Consider the following 20,592-nt stretch of genomic DNA (forward strand, 5'->3'; position numbering starts at 1 on the left):
CTTGCCAACAGTATAGCTAATTGCTGTTTTATTTTGCAGATGTGTTGAATGTACCAGGCTTTATGGTTTCATCTAATTTCCATTGTTGAAAAAAATCTGCACACTGTCTTGGTTCAGATTGTTCTTTTTTTTCCCCCAACTCTACCCAAACTTTGAGTGTATTCATTCCCTCTGCCGATTGAAGATAAAGTTTCTGATGAAAGGGAAGTGGTGGGAATAGTCTGCGAACTTCAGTTGGCTGCACTAATGCAAAGAGAACATTGTTATAGAAAGTGCTGACTTGTATCTACAGTGAACCAATCTCATCACCAGTGACTTCTATAGTATAGTGAAACCATTTGCTGCATAGGGATTAGTTTTAATTTGCACTGTGTCTTATAGGATATCACACATCATCAGCTGTGATGCCAGGATTAATTGTCCCAGCACATGAAATATTAATTATCCTTTTTGTAATGACATAATGGATGTACAAAGAGAAACACAGAATTCAGGAAAAAATCACAAACACAGATCGTGAAGTGAAATTGGATGGTGTTGCCGACCATAAATCTTTTTTTTTTTTTTTTTTTTCACAAAACCAGCATTGACCTTTTCATCACAGTAATGAAAGTAATTAAGTATGTAAAAAGATAAGCAGCCCTCTGAGCCAATTGTGTTTCACTTTTGGAAAGTCTGGTGATTAATCTTGCCACACACATGCCATTTTGCCCCAGTATGGATATATTGTTTGTCTTTCGACTGAGCTACAATATATATTTTCTATATACTGTATACATACAATATATAAAAAAATTGATTTTAGTCCACATGTCTGTTTTGGTATCTCAGACTGTGAACTACAAACAGTGTAAATCTTGTCAGAATAAAAGCCATAAATACATTGATGCACTTTTCCGAGTGACTAGTAGCATCACTGTGAGTTTCCTGTCAGGGACTGGAGTACAGATGACTCACTTGGAAGTGAGTCATAAAGACCTGCTCCTTTTTTTTTTTTTTTTGCCATGAAAGCTCTAAGTTTTGAGGCTGAAGTATGTGAAAACTTCCCCCATTGTACCACCTTATAATCTTTAAAATGACTGGAGTAGAAAGGGCAGAGAACCTTTCCCTCCAGTGCCAAGCAAGGTTTTCTCAGAGACAGACTATTATTGAAACACTTCAAAGTGACAAATGATTGCAATTAAAAGCATGCACTGCTCTTCCCCCAGATTCCAATAAATGTCTCAGCCCTCTGATGGTGGGTCATTATGGCCAGCAGGAGAGCATGCTCTCTCTCATAAAGAACCTTGGCATCCAGTCCCCAGCACTCCAGTCAGCGCTGTCACTCACACTCAGTTCAGAACACCAAAGGACAGCATTTTATTTGACATCTATGTTAAGGCTGAAAAATTAACCTCCTGGCTTGAAGACACTAACATTTCCTTAACTCAAATTGGCTTGTTTAAACTGATTATAACTACTGTAAGTACATGAGGCAGTAGAGCAGAAGTGATGGCTAAGATGTTCTTTTTTCGAGTAAATAGCCTTTGGATTTTGTGCTACTTTGCTTTCTGTCTTGCAGTAGCCAACCAAAAGGGAATCAACAAGGCCTCAATCCATTTGGTTGTTTACACAGGTCTATTCCCAGTCTTCTTGGAGTCAGATTTATTTGGATCTGCCTTTCATCATTGGCAGTGAGGCACAAAACTTGGTGTCATGTCCCATGATAAGTAAAAGAAAAGATTTAAAATGCAAATCAGTGTTTTTATTCAGGACTGCGGCACAGACACTTGGTTTTTGTTGTCTCAGTAATGCACCGAATTGGCTTTGGTTTTAAGACAGGCCATGCAGCGACCCTGCCTTCCTGTCTTCCTGTTCCTAAGTCACATTCACTGCCATTTTTCTGCCTGCCATACGGAACTGGAGGCTGTATTATTAAATAACAGGAATGACATATCGCTCTCCACGGCTCCAATCTTAGGGCTTATTTGTATTTGGGCCCACCAAATGGGAAAAAATGGCAGATCTGTATCCACCTCCCTCATCGTCCGGGTGATTTATCTGATATAAAATGAGCCTTTCTCATTACACAGTGGGGACTGTGTTTGAATTACTTTTCTTTTATTGACTTGGATCTGCAGATCTAACACTTGCAAAAGCAGAATAGTAATCAGCAGATGTCCACTGTTGGCAGCTCTGGTATTCTGGATGTTGGCTATAATTTGTTTTGGAGTATTAGAAAATATTTGGTGCTATAGAGGGGAATTTATTACACCTCAGGAAAGGCAAAGTCAGCCTTTGGAAAGGAGCTAGATGTTTTATCTTCTGTCTTCAGGCGAATCTGGATATGTAGGCACTATATTTTCAGTTGCATTTCCATTCACCTTTTCACAGTTCACTTATTTGTTCAGGTGTTATATTTCTGTTGGGATTTTTGTTCTGGAGGAGGGTGTAGACAACCTTGTGCCTTGTGACATGCAGGTAGGTTCATGGTAACAGATCCAACTCTCCTCTATATGCACAATGAGAATGTTTCAGATTCGTATAAGCAAGTAAAACTGATAACCTCAGGAAAAAGATGCTGCGCTCACACTTTTACTCATTGCCTTCCAATTTCGACAGAGTTGCAGAATGTATCCAAAACTTCCCATTCCAGTGAAGCAATAGTAAAGCAATCTCCTGAGCTTTTGGACAGTATTAAACTGCAACTGATTTCACCTAACTATTTCACACTAGACTATATATTAAATGCCTTTTCAATCAACTGCAATATTTCTATCTCATCTGGCCGTGTTTCAAGTTTTAACACATTGTATTTTAGCATTACATCAATTTATTGTCTGTATGTTTTGCACCTTTAAAAGAAGCAGAGAGCCGTTAGCTTGCAAGCAGATGTATTTAAGACAGAAGCAATAGATCAAAATAGCAAAACAGCACTTTCCCCAATTTGGTATTTGTCTGAGAGGTGACTTGTGCCAGTAACGTTGGTGTAAGTCCAGGTGAGCAGGTCAGTTTGATATCACTCTGGTCTTTTTGGGAATCATTCCAGCACAGATAAAATCCACCGCTGGCCAGGCTGCCAGAGACTGCTCATCTGCCGTCCTCATCCACCGTCTCACTGGGTATAATTTCAGTTAATTGCTAGCTGCCAAGTGTCTGTCACATTTGTCCCTGTTTTGCTCAAAAACAACATGCAGCCTTGGGACTTAAACACTGGAATGAGGTGTTGTTATGAACCTTGCACACTGACACAATAAATATCGGGCCTCCTATGCCCAGGCTCTTTTGCTGATTGGTTCAGATTTAATTTGTCCAAAAGGCTTTGCCTCTACATTTGTGTAACTGACCATATAACAATATGACCTTCTGTAAATGTTCCATGTGTACACTGTTACTAATACTGAGGTGACCTTTAGAGAGACAGGAGAGGTATTGACCAGTCAGCATAGCATGTGGCAAATCATTAGCTTTGACTTAAATATCAGGCAATTAAACAAGCTCTGTTTTTTTCTTTTTCCCCCAGCTATGAGTTATGAATTTTGACTTGTTCAAAGGTATGTTTTCTTATTTTACCAATTTATTAACATGTTCATCAGTTGTTGCCATGAAATTGTATGTTTCTTTTTGGTTTAGACTTTCCTCATGAAAGAGACAGTAATTCACTGATTTTGACTTTGATACCATCTGTCTCAAGATTTGCAGGAGACAGATTAAGGCGTTAAGAGATTAACACCTGCGAACCACTGTTGTTAACAGCCAGTGTGAGGACAGTAAACATGTCAAAAGATTCCCTTCATTGCATTCACTGTTAAATAAATCAATTCAGTCAATTCAGAAAGAAGTTAGAAAGTGACAGAGGAAGCATTACATCAAAAAATACTTAGTAAATCTTTGTGGAAAATATCTTTAAGTCATGTATTTTTGTGCAGTAAAATACCTGTAGGTATAGTGGGTAGGGAACACCACATGGAGTAAGACATTTTCTAGTGTCCTGATTGAGGCTCAGCTCCAAAAAAGCGTTCCCAAAACACCCCATAAACATTAGCTGTTCACTCTCCTGCCATCCAGTCTCATTACACATTCATTTTAAGACTAGAGTAAAGCAAATATATAGGAAATCAGACCATGACTTTTGCGCATAACTTGAGGGAATATCTTGTTAATGGTATGATAGTACAGTATGCAGGTCACTGACCGAATCTCTCAATGAATAACTAACTCAGCAAAGTAATCAATGTTCCAATTCATTCTCTGCAGTGATTACTAAGAGACACATGAATTTGCATGAAAGATGGGAGGGCAGCAACGCTGGTGTCCACCAGATAAGATCGCTCACATATGGGACTTGAAATGTCTCAGAAAATGACTACTGATTATAATGTGCCAAAAGCAATGATCAAATCATACTGAAACCCAAGAAATCAAATTCCAATTTGAATTTCCCTGAGATAACAAATTGTCATTTCAGCATTAAGCCTAAAAGTAACTCACTGATCGTTTCAACCAATGCTGCTTTCGTCATCCACACCTGACTGATGTTTACATATTTTGCCCTTACATGGACAGCAGTAGAAACAGTGCAGCCTTGAACTCAACACCCTAAGATTGGTGTTTGATTTTTCTGTGTTGTATTGCCAGGACATAAAACAGCCTATATTAGGAGTGAGCGCAGGTTGAGATAAGATCAGTGTTGAGTTCGGTTCAGGTGTTACTTTGTTAGGATGGTGTGTCATCAGAAGTGGGATCTTATCGATGGGAAACCTCACAGTGGTTGCGTTAGTTTAAGTGAGGAAATCTGATTCATGTCAATTTCAGTTGACAGTAAGGAATGTTCAACCAGCCACAAATCCTTTTAAACAAGAGACATTCTTATCAGATCGTCAGTGATTTACTGCCCGGATGACAACCTTTTTTTTATTTTACACCTACAGCTATGTCACACTAATGTAGTCTATTTGCACATGGTTAAGCCTGAAGTGTCATGCACCAATCTGATAAAAACGGTGCTAATTAAGATTTTTACTGCTTATATTTGTTGTGAAATTACACATATGTTGACTCATAAAAAGTCTGCACCACGAAGTCTACCTTTAAAAGGTAAAGAAATTACACAGCCAGCCAGTTTTCCTAAAAAATATATTAGTATATCAGTAATATATAAGTTTCAGGGTCATTTTATTCCTTTATGGATCATTACTCATCTATCATGACTGGATTTTATCATTACAGAAGTTTTAGTCAGTTAATTGATCTACATTTTCCATTCATAAATTACATACTACTCAGCTGAATCATTGACAAAATATGTATGATGTGTGACTGAGGATGTTGGTGTTACTTGTGGTATGGAAAAGCTGATGGGAGTGTACTTGGGTTATGTTGTCAAAACCAAAAGACTATGCTTTGGCTTTTCCATTATTTAAAGTGGTTTTCACATTACCTGTATGGAAAAAAGCTTTCCTACTCTAAGCATTAAGTTAAACCCAGAGAGGTATTCTGAGACTCATTCAATTAGACTAATTTGGCCATTAAGTGTAACACAGAGTCCAAGTGTGGTCAAAGATCCTCAGATCACTACCGAAGCTGTATAAGCTCACATGCTAGGTGCTGCTGCCTGTAACACTATCATGTAAACTATAAGATAAGTTGCGCTCCACTGGAGTCATGGCCTACTTTTGTGAGCCACACCTCCTTGGCACCACAGTACTAAAGGGACAGAGAGGAGCCAAATTGTATAAGTTAAGACCTTGTCTCAGATACACACAGAGGAACACACACAAACAGTAGCTCTTGAGAAAAGACACATGGCGCTAGTGTCATGCACACAGATCTAGCTACTATTTAAGTCCGAAAATATAGGGGAAAAATGGCTTATAACAGCTGAGTAAAAGACAGACAGCGAGGAATACAGGGTCTAATGAATGCTATCAGTGCCTGAAATTAAAACCTATCTCAGCCAATTTCACAGAGATTAAACCTAGACTGTCCCCATCATAGATCTTTTTAATAATTCTCATTGGAATCGTAAACCAAGTACGCTTTTGCGCTTACTCAATTAAATTAATCCATCCCATGTAGTCCCCCAGGCCATCATTTGCCTCTGTGTAGCACTTACTGTACATACACCCTCATGATGCAACAAAGAAGCAGCCAGCTCAGCACCACCGTTCATCAAACTGTGTGCTTCAGCACAAGAATTGACCCAAGATTTATTGATTTTAAGTAGCCATGCGTGGTTAACAGAATACATTTTAGTATGTACTTGATATAGATTGATCAAATATTTATTAGCCACTCCTTTTCAGTTCATGGATTCCATTGATTTAAGGCTAGTGAGGTTTTACCCTCTAGCTTGACTTTACCTTTGAGATAAATGACTCTTAAATCACAAACCTTGGGGTGGTGTAGCAGTTGAGCTATGATTGATCAGTCCAGACTCATTTTGGGGGGATAATATTCTCACATTCATTTTTCAGGGTTTAAGTATTTTTGTGGCTTTGTCAGCTCATTGATAAAGAAGATACTGTGTAGTAGACCATTTTATTGTTATAGTCTACAAAGCTAGTCACACTACGCCCCATGGTAATTATATTTTGCTGAGGCATTTTTCTTTGTTTATTACCCTTACAGGGCATTCAATTTCATTCTCTTGTATTGCTTCAGGGCAAAATGGCCAGGGCAGCTTTGTTACTCAGAGGTGGCAATGAATTACATTTCTGATGAGCTGTTCCGTCAGCTACAACCTGCCATTGTAAAAGCAGTCACTCAACAAGCTTTTTTTTTTTTTCGAGGAAGGCAAAAGTATGGCATGACAGTATGTCTGTGTGTGCACGTAATGACTGAATCAGTAACATGTAAAATGTTTAGACTTTACAGAATTCTCTTGTTTCATATACTTGATTCTTCAGGACAACAACACCAGTTTATGGTTTTTAGTAAATTGGATACAAATGATGCAGATCCAGCAAAACAGTGAACTTTGATCTTTGTGGGTAAGGGCACAGGGTCACAGCACAAGCTGCTCTCTACATTATCACACACATACTCAAGCGTCAGATCCATTTTGTCAATAAACTGAAAGGGCAAACATTAATCAGACAGCCATGACTGCATGCTCTTTTCCTGCCTGATTAAGCGCTGTGTCACTCATGCTGCTTTATTCCACTTTAGAGATCAGTTTTTGTTGCCAATGTGTTGGTTCAACTTTTCACCAACAGTCATGCTTTCAGTTCTGTTTGTAATAGAACAGATCATCTGATTATTCTCTTTCAATAACAATGTCTGCACTGCATCTCCAAACTCATTGTTCAGGTGCTGAAGAAAGCACTGAAGCCCACCACACTGTCCTTGAACAAGAAAGGATATCTCTGTATAGTACAGTAATGCTTCCAAATAAAGCCAGCTCCCTGTCAAGACTAATATATCTTGGTAACAAAAGCAACATCTGTCTAGTTCAACCTCAGTGAGGGCACTCAGACGTCTCCTCTCCACTCAGGAAGGAAGGTGTGTGTCAGGCAGGTAACAAGAACAGATGCGAGCTTCACAGAGTGTCTTCATCCTCTAAATCTCAAAGTTATTGTGTCATCATAGAGGGTGAGAAGAACTGGCCTTAAGCTGACATCAAGACTAACAGTGCCAATAGTTTCTTTTATAGTTGAGACATTTGTTGTGCACCATAATGTTGGTCACTGTGTAAACTGTGCCAGATCAGAGCCAAGAGCTTTTCACCATCTGCTCTTTGTCTGTGCAGTATTTAACTCCAAACACTGTCAGGGTGAAAAAGGCTGAGACTGCAGTCATTTTTGACTTTGAAACTTTTCTGTCAGGGGTCTTTCTCAGCCTTTGAATACTTTGAAATAAGAAATCATGCTTTAAGCCATAAATAATATAACAACATAATAACATAAAAAGTGATTAATTTTGCTCATGTAATGTAATTTGCTGCCGTGGTAGCTGCAGTGGGGAGGAACATTTTTCGTTTTTTTTTTTGTGAAATAGCTCAACAAAATTTGGTACATACATTAATGTCCCCCTGAGGATGAATTTTAATGTAACTTTTCATATAGTGCTATCATCAGGTGAAAATTAGAATTTGTCCATTTAAATTATGTAAAAATGTGTTAACTGTATTTTCTGACTTTTTTTTTTGTTTTTTGGGGGGGGGTAAGTTGTCGTATTGATTTTACACATGGCTCAAGACTTTCCCTCTGATCACCTTATTGAACTGATTTATACTTGCAACACAGCAACCATATTAAGGTATTATTTTTTTCTTGCACAGTAGTTTTACACTGAGCCATTCTTCTTCCGCCCAGTTTTCTGCTGGACCTTCATGATGCTGCCAGGCCAGGTTGTAAATTTATGAGGCACTTTACACAGCCTCCATTCAGTGATGTAATTGTGACCACCGTGTCCCTTTATAGCCCAGTTTTATAGAGGCCTCTTACAACTCCCATTGGCCATATTGATGTTAGGTTTACAAGTTATAAACATGCTGTGAGCTCTAGCTCTGCTATTATTTTTACCTGAAATCGCAGCCTCGAAATGAATTAAGTGCTGATGTGATTGACAAATGGTTTTCAGTGCCTGAGGGCTCATCTGAACAGTCACTGCTGCTGTCTAACCTCACACTAAATTTTTCAGAATAGCCAGGAGCGGGAGGGGAAATGGACTTGTGTGCTTTTAGGCAAGGTTGTGAACTTATTACTTAATAACTTTTATACTCAAGAGATGTGCTACCTAGAACATAAGAGAATTATTTGTATACTGTGGTCATCAATTCAAACCTTAGACGACCTTTGGTACAGTGACACAGAAAATACTCTTTTGTCAAGCAGCATGTTTGGCTATGTGTGAAAAGGATTGACAACTTATGACATATTAAATTACATCCTCATGTGAGGTCACAGGTGCCGTATCATATTCAGAGTTTTTTTACACTGATGACCTACAATGTGCTGGGAGACTTATTAATAAGTCATGTAACCCAGTGCACCACTTCTTCATGGCTCGCAGTGATGACATATATAGGGAGCATGCTAACATCCTAAACTAAGATGATGAACATGGTAAACATAACCTGCTAAACATTTTCATTGAGAGCCTATTACAGTAGCAGGCTAATGTTAGCGTTTAGCTCGAAGCACTGCTGTGCCTGTGTACAGCTTGACAGATCCATTAACATGACTTCAATAAGACTCTGCAGCTATGTTAGTTGCTGTAATTTCACACAAATGCAAAACAACAGCAATTTAACCACTGTAGCTCGTAGCAGAGGCACCACAGATGTTGTAGCAATTTGTGTTCATTCCAGTCCAGTGGTGTGTGCTTGTCTTCAGGATTCTGTGATTGTTAAGTTTACTTATATAATTTCTGTTACTTTTAAGTCTGCCAATTTGAAGAAGTCATCTCTGGCTGTCTTGTAGAGCTGCCTGGTGTAGCAAAATTGTGTGTTGTTGTCCTGAAGAACCAGCTATGAGATTTAGCTTTATGTCTATATGAACTCTGAGTCACCTTCACCTCTTGCATGTCCAATTTTCCTAGAATGTGCTGAGGCTATTAGTTACCTGGGTAATACCTAATGCTGTATTTCCCAGGTTACCCTGAGATTGTCCACAAGCGCGGGGTGAGAGCTCGACTCATGAGGCTCTTTCCATGCTCCACAGCCAAAAAGCCATCCTCCAGTAATCAAAGCAAGTGGCTCTTCCAAGGATGTCTCACTCTCTCTGTCTCTCTCTGTGATGATTTTTCTGTGGTTGTTATCTAGGATGCTTTTACTTTCTGTGGCTTTTCTTGGTATGGGGGCATACACTCAATATAGGATTTAGTCACACATGATTGCATGGGCCAAAGTTCAGCTACAACATTTATTTTTAGAAATCTTTTTTTACTTTTCTTTTTACATTGCACATACCACATTTTGCTCTGGTAGTTGGGAAGTAAGCAGATGCTCTTTGAATGTGTGAAATGATGTGATATTTTACAAAGATTTGTTTTGTCCATTTTTCTCTACAGCCTATTAAAATGATTTTAATTCCCTCCATTGAGGTGGTTGCAGCTAAAAACTATGTTTGCATGTCATGGCATTCATTCAGTGAACACTCACATATATACTCTCACATATGTATATCTCAATTTAAACAAGACAGATACACATGAATCTACTATTTGCACACCTGTATACGACTTCGGGACTAATTTAACAATGAAACCCAAATGAAGAGAGCAACATATGAGATCAAACAGCTGTCTTATTTTCTTAGAATATATCTCCTAACATCACCTATCAGTGCAAAGTAACAGCTCCATAGCAGTAGGTTAATTGTGGTCTTTTGGCTGTGGGCCACAATAAGGCCCTTGGAGCTAATGAGGCATTTAGACACTGTGTCATACCTCAGGTATATGAGAGGCCCTGCGCCAACGAGACAAGTCAAACACTGTGCTGTGAGGACATTGCAGTCTGTGACAGGGCCTAGACAGCATCTGCCATCATTACAGCCCCATTAAAAAGTTTCACAGGGTTCAACTGCTCTCCTTGATGAAGAGGCTCTCTGCCTCAAGGACTTTGTTCAGGGGTCTCAATAATGCTAATTACCTCTGCTGTCTTATTTAGTGTAGAGAAGAAGAGGCAGTTCAAATTTTTTGGTTGGTTTTATGCAGTAACAATCGCAAAAAAAAAATTTAAAAAAAGAGGACCTGAGATAATGACCAGAAAAACAGCTTAGAATTAAATCACTTGAGAAGATTTTCTTTGTTCTCAGGAAGGTTACTTAGAATTTGTGGTAATGTCTTGCCAAAATGTGGCATTTTGGATAGTGAGATTGCAAATGTCTTGGTTCATTTGCTTAGCTCTTGGTGATATTTGGGAGTCTGTAATGGGATGTCTCACACTGTAGCCTCAAAATGTTAATTTGAAACGTCTCTAAGTATCTGGTCACATCTGACCGTCTTCCTCCTCCTCTCCAGACAGCGTTGAAGATGAGCTTGAACTATCTGCAGTCCGCCATCGCCCCGAGGGCCTGGAACAGCTTGAAGCCCAGACACGTTTCTCCCGCAAGGAGCTACAGATCCTATACCGTGGCTTCAAGAATGTAAGTGACAAGGCCACCATGCAGCCTTAGCACCATGTATAATGTACAGCTCAGTGGGCTTTGTTCTCTCCCGGATACCTCTCTCTCCCTGGCATCAAAAATGTTTGTTTCTCTTTGATTTTCTTTGATTTATTCTTTTACAACTTTCTGTAGTTGCAAGGTGTGTTTCTACTCGAGTCTCCTCAAACAGCAGCACTTCCTTTTAGTTCTCGTTGCTATTCAGGTTCCACTCTGCTTGTGTAGCAAAAAAATAACAAGCGTTTACACAGTGTTATTCTGCTGAATCATCTGCATCTTGCACTAAATGTTATCAAGTCAAATTGTGCTTACCACAGAAAATTGGAATTTCTGTGCATTGTTCACTGTGCCACGGATAATTAGGTCATACCTCGAACCGATTCAGGAAGATTACTGATGAGCAGTCCAGTTCATGAGCAGCCCATATGAAACCACCTCACTTCATTGTCACCTCCAGTGTGAGGCGTAATGAGATGACCCAGAATTAACTCAACCCAAATTGTCTGGTGATGAAAGAAAGGAGCATAGTCCTGTGACAGTGAGATTCCCACGAGGCTTCCGTTTTCCTGTTGAGCCTGGACCGTGCTCCAGCCGAGTCCCCGCAAAGCCTGCCCATTAGTCCGCTTCCACTTGAGACAGAGTAAGAGGTAAGAACTGTACTAATGAGGCCTTTAATTTGTGCCACACACTTAGCCTGACTTCCCTTAACGCTGAGGGAGTGGATATTGCATATGTTTATAGACACACTTTCTTTTTTTTTTTCCTCCTCCTTCTTTTTTTTTAACATTATAAAGTTTGCATTTTATTTTTAGCCACATTAGCGCTGTGGCTCGAGGGATGGCAATATCAGTTAGTTGGTCAGTCCACCACTTTGGTCCAGCCAGAAATATCTCGACAGCTACCGGTTGGATTGCCATGAAAGTCCCTACAGATTTTCATGGTCCTGAGAGGATGAAGCCTAATGACTGATGTTTTCTGGGGCAGAATTCTGAATATGTCTTAACAACTATTTGATCAAATTGCAATGACGTACTTTACGTTTTTGTTCAAAGTTACTTGTCTCTTCTATTTAATTGGACAGATGTTGTTGAGGCAGAAGTCCATATTGGACAAAGAGAAATAATCACAGCACTTAAATTACAGCTACATATCAGTTGTCCATCATGAAGTCTACAGTGAGGCTCATTTTGTAACTGCCAGGGTCAAACAGCTCATCTCTGCCCTGCCCCAGCCTGGTGACATTGGCAGAATAAAGGCAAGCTTTTAAGGCGAGCCAGACTAATAGAAGCTGGCATGGTTCCCATGATGAGAAATTTGGCCTTTTGTCCTTGGTGTCCAGGGTTTCGAATCAAATCAAATGCCTCTAATACAGGTGGCAGGATGAGGTCGTTTGTCTGGACAACAAACTTTACGAGTCATTCACTTGTAGCACAGAGGCTCAGCATGGAGCTTTGTCTTAGATCCAGCAATATGTCCAGCAGGGACCAAAACAAGCCCTTTGACTCTGACTGATGGTCTTAAGGTGGAATTTGAGCAAAGGTCAATCTAAGGGTATGAGAGAATCCAGTGTTTCATAAATTCCTTGACCCCAGACTACAGGAAATAACACAGTATTAACCTTATGTCTGGCTAAATCTGCTGGCTTTTCATGGTTCACCGTCCGGGGCATTGCCTCAGGCATTAGATTAAGATCTCACAGTTTCTATTCCATCAGTGATGATGCCTCTGTTCGCAGGTTTATTTCATTCCCAGCACTGTTTATTGCTGCATCGCTTCACAAGTCTCAGAAAGGAATTTCATGCCTGGCCAGTTTTGCATTTCACAGACTGTATTTGTGATTTTATTATCATGGATGAGCTAATTTTACAAGCATATCAAATGAATACAAATACATTCTCTGACCTCTCACTCTGTCTAATGAGATTGGCACTAAATAATGTGCAAAATGGAACAACATCCAAGGACAAGTGGAAAATAATGCCCTCATTTGTTATCATCACCATGTAGAAGTAGATCAAACAAATGTATACACATAAAAATTACATATATTAAAATGGGAAGATATAGAAAGAAATTATTATATATGCACCTTGACCAATACCTTAAAAATCATAAGGGATAGGTTAGGAATGAGAGACTTATTGTGTAACTGAGGTCCTCACTTTTACCTTACACTCACTTCATAACTGAACTAAAGTATAACTATTTCACTGAACTTTAAATCGAATTGCATGGGCACTGAGTTGTACATGATAACTAGATAACATACTCGCTTCATTCTCAATTGGAAAAACGGCCGCAATCTCCAATATCATCATGAGACAGAAAAGATAAATTACAATACAATCAGATGAATTCTGCCGTCAGTGAGAGTCTCGGTTCAACAATCACAAAATTTTACTGACCTTTAATTTTCCTTCAGATTTGAAGATGAGTTAGCAAGGTTAGAAGAAGACTTGGAGCACAGCCATTTATATATTGCTGTCTCACTTAATCAGTGTGTTATTAGTGTTGACAGCTGTATGTGTACAGACACACACACACATCCACACACACAAGCGTGCACAGACTCTACAAGTGAAGTGAAAAGACAGGTTTTAAAAATCCCCCTCTCCTCACTTTAAGCACTTAATTACATGACATTTCCTTGCACTGCTTCAACAAAAGGTTGACTGTTGACAGCCCATTCACTGCAGTGTTGTAGAACATAAACAATGCTCTAATTAACAGAGGCTCTACTAAACAAATACAAAGAAATACTGTCTGTGTCACATGTACAAAGTTACGGAGAACTTTTTTTGTTTGTTTTTTTGATTTGTATATATTTGATGTTCTCCCAATGCTGAACATCTCTGCAGTCTCTGATAGAATAGTTGCTTAAACTGAGAAACATCTTTTGGGAAATACATTTGTGTGTTAGATGAGAAGACAGATACCACTCACATTTGTTCAGCCAGGCCTCCAAGCTTCAGCCAGGACATGGTTAGCTTAGCTTAGCATGAAACAGAGATGCCAAGGAGTGTCTGCACCCGGCCAAGAAATAGTTCAGCACATAATACCCCGTAAATTAGGTAGTGTTTACACCTCTCTGTGTATACATTAATCAAATGTGTGGAAATGTCTTTTCCATAGACTGTATATAAAAATTATTATATACAGTTTTTATATATAGTCTATGGTCTTTTCCCAGCACTTCTTTCACTCTCCTCTAGCACCATCATCAGGTCAGAAGTTAAATTAACATCTTTGTTTATGACGAAACACTCATTCTGTCATAAACGTGCAGACATGACAGTCACAATCCATTCCACTATGGCCAGTATAGCTCAGATGCTACATGGTCTGTCTACTATGGAGAATAGTTTTCTCTGTGCTATACTGGTCTATCGTGAACAGCACAATGGATTCCACTGACTCTCAGACTTCATATAATCAGGCCACAGAAGTATGATGTTGAGACAAACTTGTTCTCATTCTGTCTCCCTAACTTCCCCAAAATTCTTGACCTCACCTCACCCTATAAGATATGCAACTGGGTCTGTGAGACAACAGAAGAGCAGTGTCAGGGGACTGATACAGACAACCTTGCAGCATCCTCTTAGCTTGAAACACAAGGAGCCCTTTTGAAGCAAGACAACAAGGTTTGATCTGTATTTTCTCACCCTCTCAGCTCTGTTTCCCGAAGTAGCTGATCAGACATGGTCACAAGAAGCAGGAAACCCAGCATTTCCTATGATTCCCGCTTTCTCCCTCAAACTGAGAAAAATGTATGGAGCAAATAGCTGGCTAAAGCAAACTGCCTTTTACCCTAAAACACAAAAATGCAAATGCTGAATTAAATGTATTGTTTTCAACATTACAACAACATTCAGATATGTTTAGAATATGTAAATACACAAGCGCCTTATATGTATTTTCACAATTTGTCTGATTTCTGCTGAAACTGTACAGAGAGGTGTTCATGTTATTGTATCCATCCCATGTATAGCCTGTTCCTTATCTTTAATTTCCTACAACAACCTCCACTATGGCAATGGTTTATTTTCTTCTATAGAAAACCCAGAGACACATGTGCCTCCTGGTTCAGAAATTGTCTATATGGGTGGAGCATTTTCTCTATTTGTAAAGTCAATGTCCTGCCAGAGTGTGCAGTGTACTGCCTCTGAAGCAGAAACTGAACCTGTAACACTACCTGCTTTTATCACCATGCTGCTCTGAGCAAGGTTGTCCACCATGTCTATGGCTGGCCCTTTTCTTTGAAAAGACACAAAGCATGCTTCTTGGAAGCGTTACATAAGAGTATTTTCCACTGAATGCTACCAGACAATCACAAGTAGGTGACTTTGTATGGCTGTGGATGAGATTTCTGTTGAGGCTTGGATGGTTTGCAGTTTTGATATCATCAAACTAAGAATGAGTTTTTATCTATTTAATACTGTCTGATAGACTGTGAAGTCACAAAAATGAAACATTTATAAAATGTCACCACTCTAAATGCATATTTTCTGAATAGGCAATCACATAAAATGGAGAGAGATGAACTAGCACTCCACTTTGCTGAAGTTTGATGTGAACATTAAGTGAAGCCTTAAACTCATATTTGAGGAAAAGACTTAATAAGAAGAATGGTTTTAATATTGATGCTGACTTACCTGTGGTATTGCTTGTTGTCTTGCAGGAATGCCCCAGTGGAGTCGTCAACGAAGAAACTTTTAAAGACATCTACTCACAGTTCTTCCCACAAGGAGGTTTGTACCCATCACTATTTTTTTCCTGCTCATGTTGCTTCTTACAGCTGATTCTTATCTCCCCTTCGTGCTGCACTGACACAAATTGTCTTTCACTAATGTTCACAAAAATTGTGCTTGGTTTAAAATACTTCAAGATAAAGTTCCATCAAATAAAATGCAGGGACTGTGAGACAGAAGAAGAAAGTAGTTTGTATTTATACAGCCAGGGGTTGCTCACTGTTGGTTCTCATCATTATGCAAAGATTCTACCCGAGGAACCAAAGCAAAAACATTAGGAGGCTTTGATATATCTGTTCAGAGAGAAGAAAGGCAGACCAGTGAATATAATGGCCCAACACACAGGAAACAATGATAATACTCTTAGCTCTAAGCATATTGTCCTTCCCTCTCATCATGGAAAAAAAAAAAAAAAAAAAACGGAAAAAAGGATTATTTTGTCTTTTGAGGTTGTTCAGAAAAGCTACAAAGCTTTCCTTTGAAACATTGAGCTATAATCATGGCAGTTTTTTTTTTTCTTTTAATTTCATGTGTATGTTTGTTCTCTTCATAGATGCTTCAACATATGCACATTTCCTGTTCAATGCATTCGACACAGATCACAATGGCTCTGTGAGTTTTGAGGTAAGCCACATATTTTTATATTTGTCAAAAAGGTTAGATTTATGAGTACTAGGCTGGATGTTGGTTTTCCCATTCCTACAGGATAATGCCCCCATAAAATGATCAGGAATTAGTATTTTAAAGAGTAAAAGCTCCTACAGAAGTGCATCAAACGTAACATTTTTAAAGTTTCAACACTGCAAGCCCCCAAAGCATTGCACTGGTGCATTATGTAACAATGCAACCCCAATAATTTTAATTTAGCCCAAGCAAGTCTACTTGAGATGCTATCAACATGTGATTAATATTTATGAGGGGCACATATTTGCTTATTAGGACAGAAAAGCTGTCATTACTCCAAACCAAAGCTTCAGCGGCTAATGTGCAGTCCATTCTGTTCAAAAGTACGGGGATTCCCAGAGGGCCGACACTGATTACGAGACAGCTAATAATTTGAATAATGAGGTATTTTTGATTTATAATGTCTGCACTCTTGCTGTTTCATCATTTGGTTCTAATTAATACCTGACATAATATCCTTGCAAAAATGTTGATGTATGAAATCAGCTGAAATGCTTCATACATTTAAGTGTACAGGGTGAATATTGTTACTTATGTTTGTTTATTGCGTATGTTTTTCAAGAACTCGCTTTTTTACATGTGTATATTGTGCATAGATATCAGTGCCTCTTGTCTCCACTGCAGGATTTTGTTATGGGTCTCTCTATCCTTCTGCGAGGCACAGTCCAAGAAAAACTCAACTGGGCTTTCAACCTTTACGATATCAATAAAGACGGATATATCACTAAAGAGGTATGTCCCTTCAAACATCAACGATGGTGGAAGGCCACGAGACAGCCACTGAAATACACAAATGTTCTCTTTATATACAATCCTGATTTGAACAACAGTATCTTGCCAACTAGCTTTCTAGCTAGTGGTTTATAAAATTTTCTTTATCTGCATGAGAGGTAAGTGAGATATATTTTTTTCTGTAATTTGGGTGAACTGACTATTTTCTGCGTGTCATAGGAAATGCTGGACATCATGAAGGCCATCTACGACATGATGGGAAAATGCACATACCCTGTCCTCAAAGAGGAGACACCTCGTCAGCATGTAGAAGTATTCTTTCAGGCAAGTCTGGGGTTGGCAGCATCCGCAGCTCAGGGCTTTAGCAGACCCTCTGTATTTGTTTTTAATCTTTCTTTCCTCTCTCTCCAACAGAAGATGGATAAGAATAAAGATGGAGTGGTAACCATAGACGAGTTCATCGACTGCTGCCAAAATGTAAGCTTGATGCCCCGACACATCTGCTGCCACTGCTGTTGGCACACTTGCATTCTCTCATGACACTGTTTGTTTCTGTCCGCAGGATGAAAACATCATGCGATCAATGCACCTCTTTGAAAATGTTCTTTAACTTTTACTTGATGGTGGAGGCTTTGGAAAGGAACATCATCTTTAGCTTGGCCCAATAACTGACTTGGACTCATACTGTGTACAGTGTGCTATGCAGACTTTTGACCATAGATAAAATATTGTTCATTACTGTGGGCCACATGTAGGAGTAGGCAATATGGTGTGAACACTCTGGAATTAGTCGCCTTTTGAACATTTTATTGAATAACTTTGGGGAAATTTATGACATAAAAGTGAATAGAAAGGAGATAAAAATGGTTTTTGCAGCTATGGTTGAATTTCAAAATGAAAACATCATAACTTCAAGGTTTATTTACACCATCTGTCTCTGGAGTGTCTTTCTATTTGCTGAACACTGGGTTCTGCAAACTGTTAGCCTCCAACATTATAAAACTTTCTGATGAGAGGATCCAGACAGGTTTCTTCTGTCTCTATTGCAGCCTTGTTTTATTTACTGCCAAGTGAAATCACTGTGACTTTTTACAGCATCAAAGAAAAAAAAAACATAACAAAATATCTGAGATAACTTCACATTGGTCTCTGTTTTACATTCCAGACTGGTTCTCAATTCCAGAGTGTTCTTACCCCGGCTTAGTTAACCATTGTGGTCTGTCTTTTTGCTCTTTGAAGGAAGCATTTAGAGAAAAAAAAACACATACCATTTTAAATTGTATATACTATAGATAAAGCAGATAGATAAGAACTCTATGAGAAACTTTTCAACTTTGTTCATGTTTACTTGCCAACTAGAATGAGACAACACAAGGATTGTATTGATGTCAAAATCGGACCATAATATCGATGGTTTGTCTACAGAAGCACACAGGTAGCTATATTTACCATGAGTATAACATTAGATGATATCTTTGTCATAAAAGAAATGCTGCTTTCAGTGTATTTCATTTAACCGTATGTATGTATATTCCCTGTAAAGTAAACAATCTATCAATATGTTTTTATTTAGTTTTTGAAGCACTGTTTAGGAGTTTACACTAAGAGCAGTGTTTGAGGTTATTTATATGGTATTATGGTCATTGTACAAAAGATTGTCAGTTGTACAGTATTAAAATGAAAATTCGCTCTCGGGTGAATTTCAGGTCTTAAGATTTGTTCATATAATTCACTGTTTTTAATAAGAAAGGGCAGTGGGGTTTGGTTGTTGATACAAACTTTGTATTATGCTCATTATTTTTGGGTCATCGGCTAATACACTTCCTGCTGTTTCCCCTCCTCCTCGTCACGTGAGCTCAAGTCCAGCTGCTCACACCTCTTCGGCCTGATCGGTTCCTGCTGCCTCTGATTAAAGCATTGATTGGCCCCAAATGTGAGCAAAAACGCAAGGCATGCTGGGTAGAGGTCTCAGTTACTGGCTGCCTCTGGCTCATTGGGAACTACTGGATCACTGAGAGAAGTGTCTGGACATTATGTGAGTAAGTTATTGAGTGTTTCAGTTGAACTTTTTCTTTTTGTTTTTGGGTGTTGGATATGGGAAGTATCCATCAAAAGAGGTGGTAATCTGAATTATACTTGACAGTTGGTTGACAGGTGGTGAATATGTTGAAGCATTTGACAGTTTATCATTATTTTTTCACACAGTATATCACTGCACTGTATTATGGGAAAATTGCAGTCACAAACCTAAAAAAAAAATCTCCTCAGTGAGGCATGTTGGTCATCCATAAATTTAGTGGCACATTTTTCTTACTGGTGTTCTTTTTACTCATGTTTTTGGAGAATAATGCGTACAGTATATTTCCATCAAGAAAAGCATCAAATCTGCCATTTTTATTTGTGTTTGTGTGCCTTACTGTTTGTAAAAATGTATATTTGTGTTTTGTTGACAGCTCAGTTTTTATTGTCAGTATGTTTATCAAACAGTCAATGTATTAAATGGGGAAAAGAACCCCCTCATGACATTACTCACCTTTAAACATCCCACAGGATGAAGAGACTTAACTACTTTCTGAAAATAATACGGCATTTTTACACTTCCTCTGTAAATACTACCCAAAGCTTAGAGGGAGAATATTTTCTAGTACTGTGATGTTCTATACAGAGTAGGGATTTGCAATTCGTCCACCAAAAAACTTCATAATGTGAACTAGATGTTTTATTATGAATAGTCGCAATTAAACATGTGACTCTTTTACATTATATATCAAAATAGTACTATTATCCAGCAGCTCTTTTTCCTTTGCTCTACATTTCTTCCTAATGTGCATGTTCAGTTTGTCATTTTGATTGAAAATCAGCAGTTGCTTAGACAGACCAACTATATGTTCAGAAATCCTTTTTGTATGGATCAATTTGTGGTCATCCATTTAGTTAAAAGTAATTTATTATCTGGCAAAAGCACAGCATGCCGCAGACTAGAAAGTATATTGCTCTTAATTGTCTCTGAATGAAGAACAATGGTCTAACTCCCCCTTGTGGTGGTAAGAGGATAACACACACTGAGACAGAAATCCTTTTTGACGTGCACACAAAAAAATGATGAATTCTATGGCAACAGAGGTCATGATCTAAGTTTTGTGTATGTTTGCTGTATGAGAGGACATTAAAGAATAATGCACATGTGACTTTTTTTTTTTCATTGTTCATTTAGGATAGGATCCTTGGATTGTGGATCTTGAATAATTTTAATTTTAGTGTAATGGTGGATCAGTCACCCAAAGTAGAATCTTTGATACTGTAGATTTCTCACCAATGGGAGGATGATCACAATAGTTTGA

The 20,592-nt window shown here is 38.6% G+C and overlaps 2 protein-coding genes across 8 annotated transcripts in view; one reads left to right on the top strand and one right to left on the bottom strand.

Moving 5' to 3' along the window:
* The window catches only part of kcnip4a (potassium voltage-gated channel interacting protein 4a), a 120,271-nt gene extending 101,305 nt beyond the window's left edge, over positions 1-18,966 (top strand). For 5 of the 7 annotated variants that reach the window (XM_018690356.2, XM_018690327.2, XM_018690349.2 and 2 more), the window contains 7 exons: positions 10,945-11,069; positions 15,766-15,835; positions 16,389-16,459; positions 17,144-17,251; positions 17,471-17,575; positions 17,666-17,728; positions 17,814-18,966. In XM_018690356.2, the coding sequence (XP_018545872.1) occupies positions 10,945-11,069; positions 15,766-15,835; positions 16,389-16,459; positions 17,144-17,251; positions 17,471-17,575; positions 17,666-17,728; positions 17,814-17,861 (590 nt within the window). In that variant the 3' untranslated portion in view covers positions 17,862-18,966. Of the gene's footprint in view, positions 1-3,502; positions 3,534-9,575; positions 9,676-10,944; positions 11,070-15,765; positions 15,836-16,388; positions 16,460-17,143; positions 17,252-17,470; positions 17,576-17,665; positions 17,729-17,813 lie in introns of all 7 variants that reach the window. The other 2 variants (XM_051076213.1, XM_051076214.1) reach the window with 2 other exon arrangements.
* Positions 1-20,592, bottom strand: part of rpl34 (ribosomal protein L34) — a 750,063-nt gene that overhangs the window by 628,098 nt on the left and 101,373 nt on the right. The gene's annotated exons all lie outside the window — the stretch shown is intronic.

The sequence above is a fragment of the Lates calcarifer genome, linkage group LG15 (assembly GCF_001640805.2).
Source record: "Lates calcarifer isolate ASB-BC8 linkage group LG15, TLL_Latcal_v3, whole genome shotgun sequence".
Classification (NCBI taxonomy): Eukaryota; Metazoa; Chordata; class Actinopteri; family Centropomidae; genus Lates; species Lates calcarifer.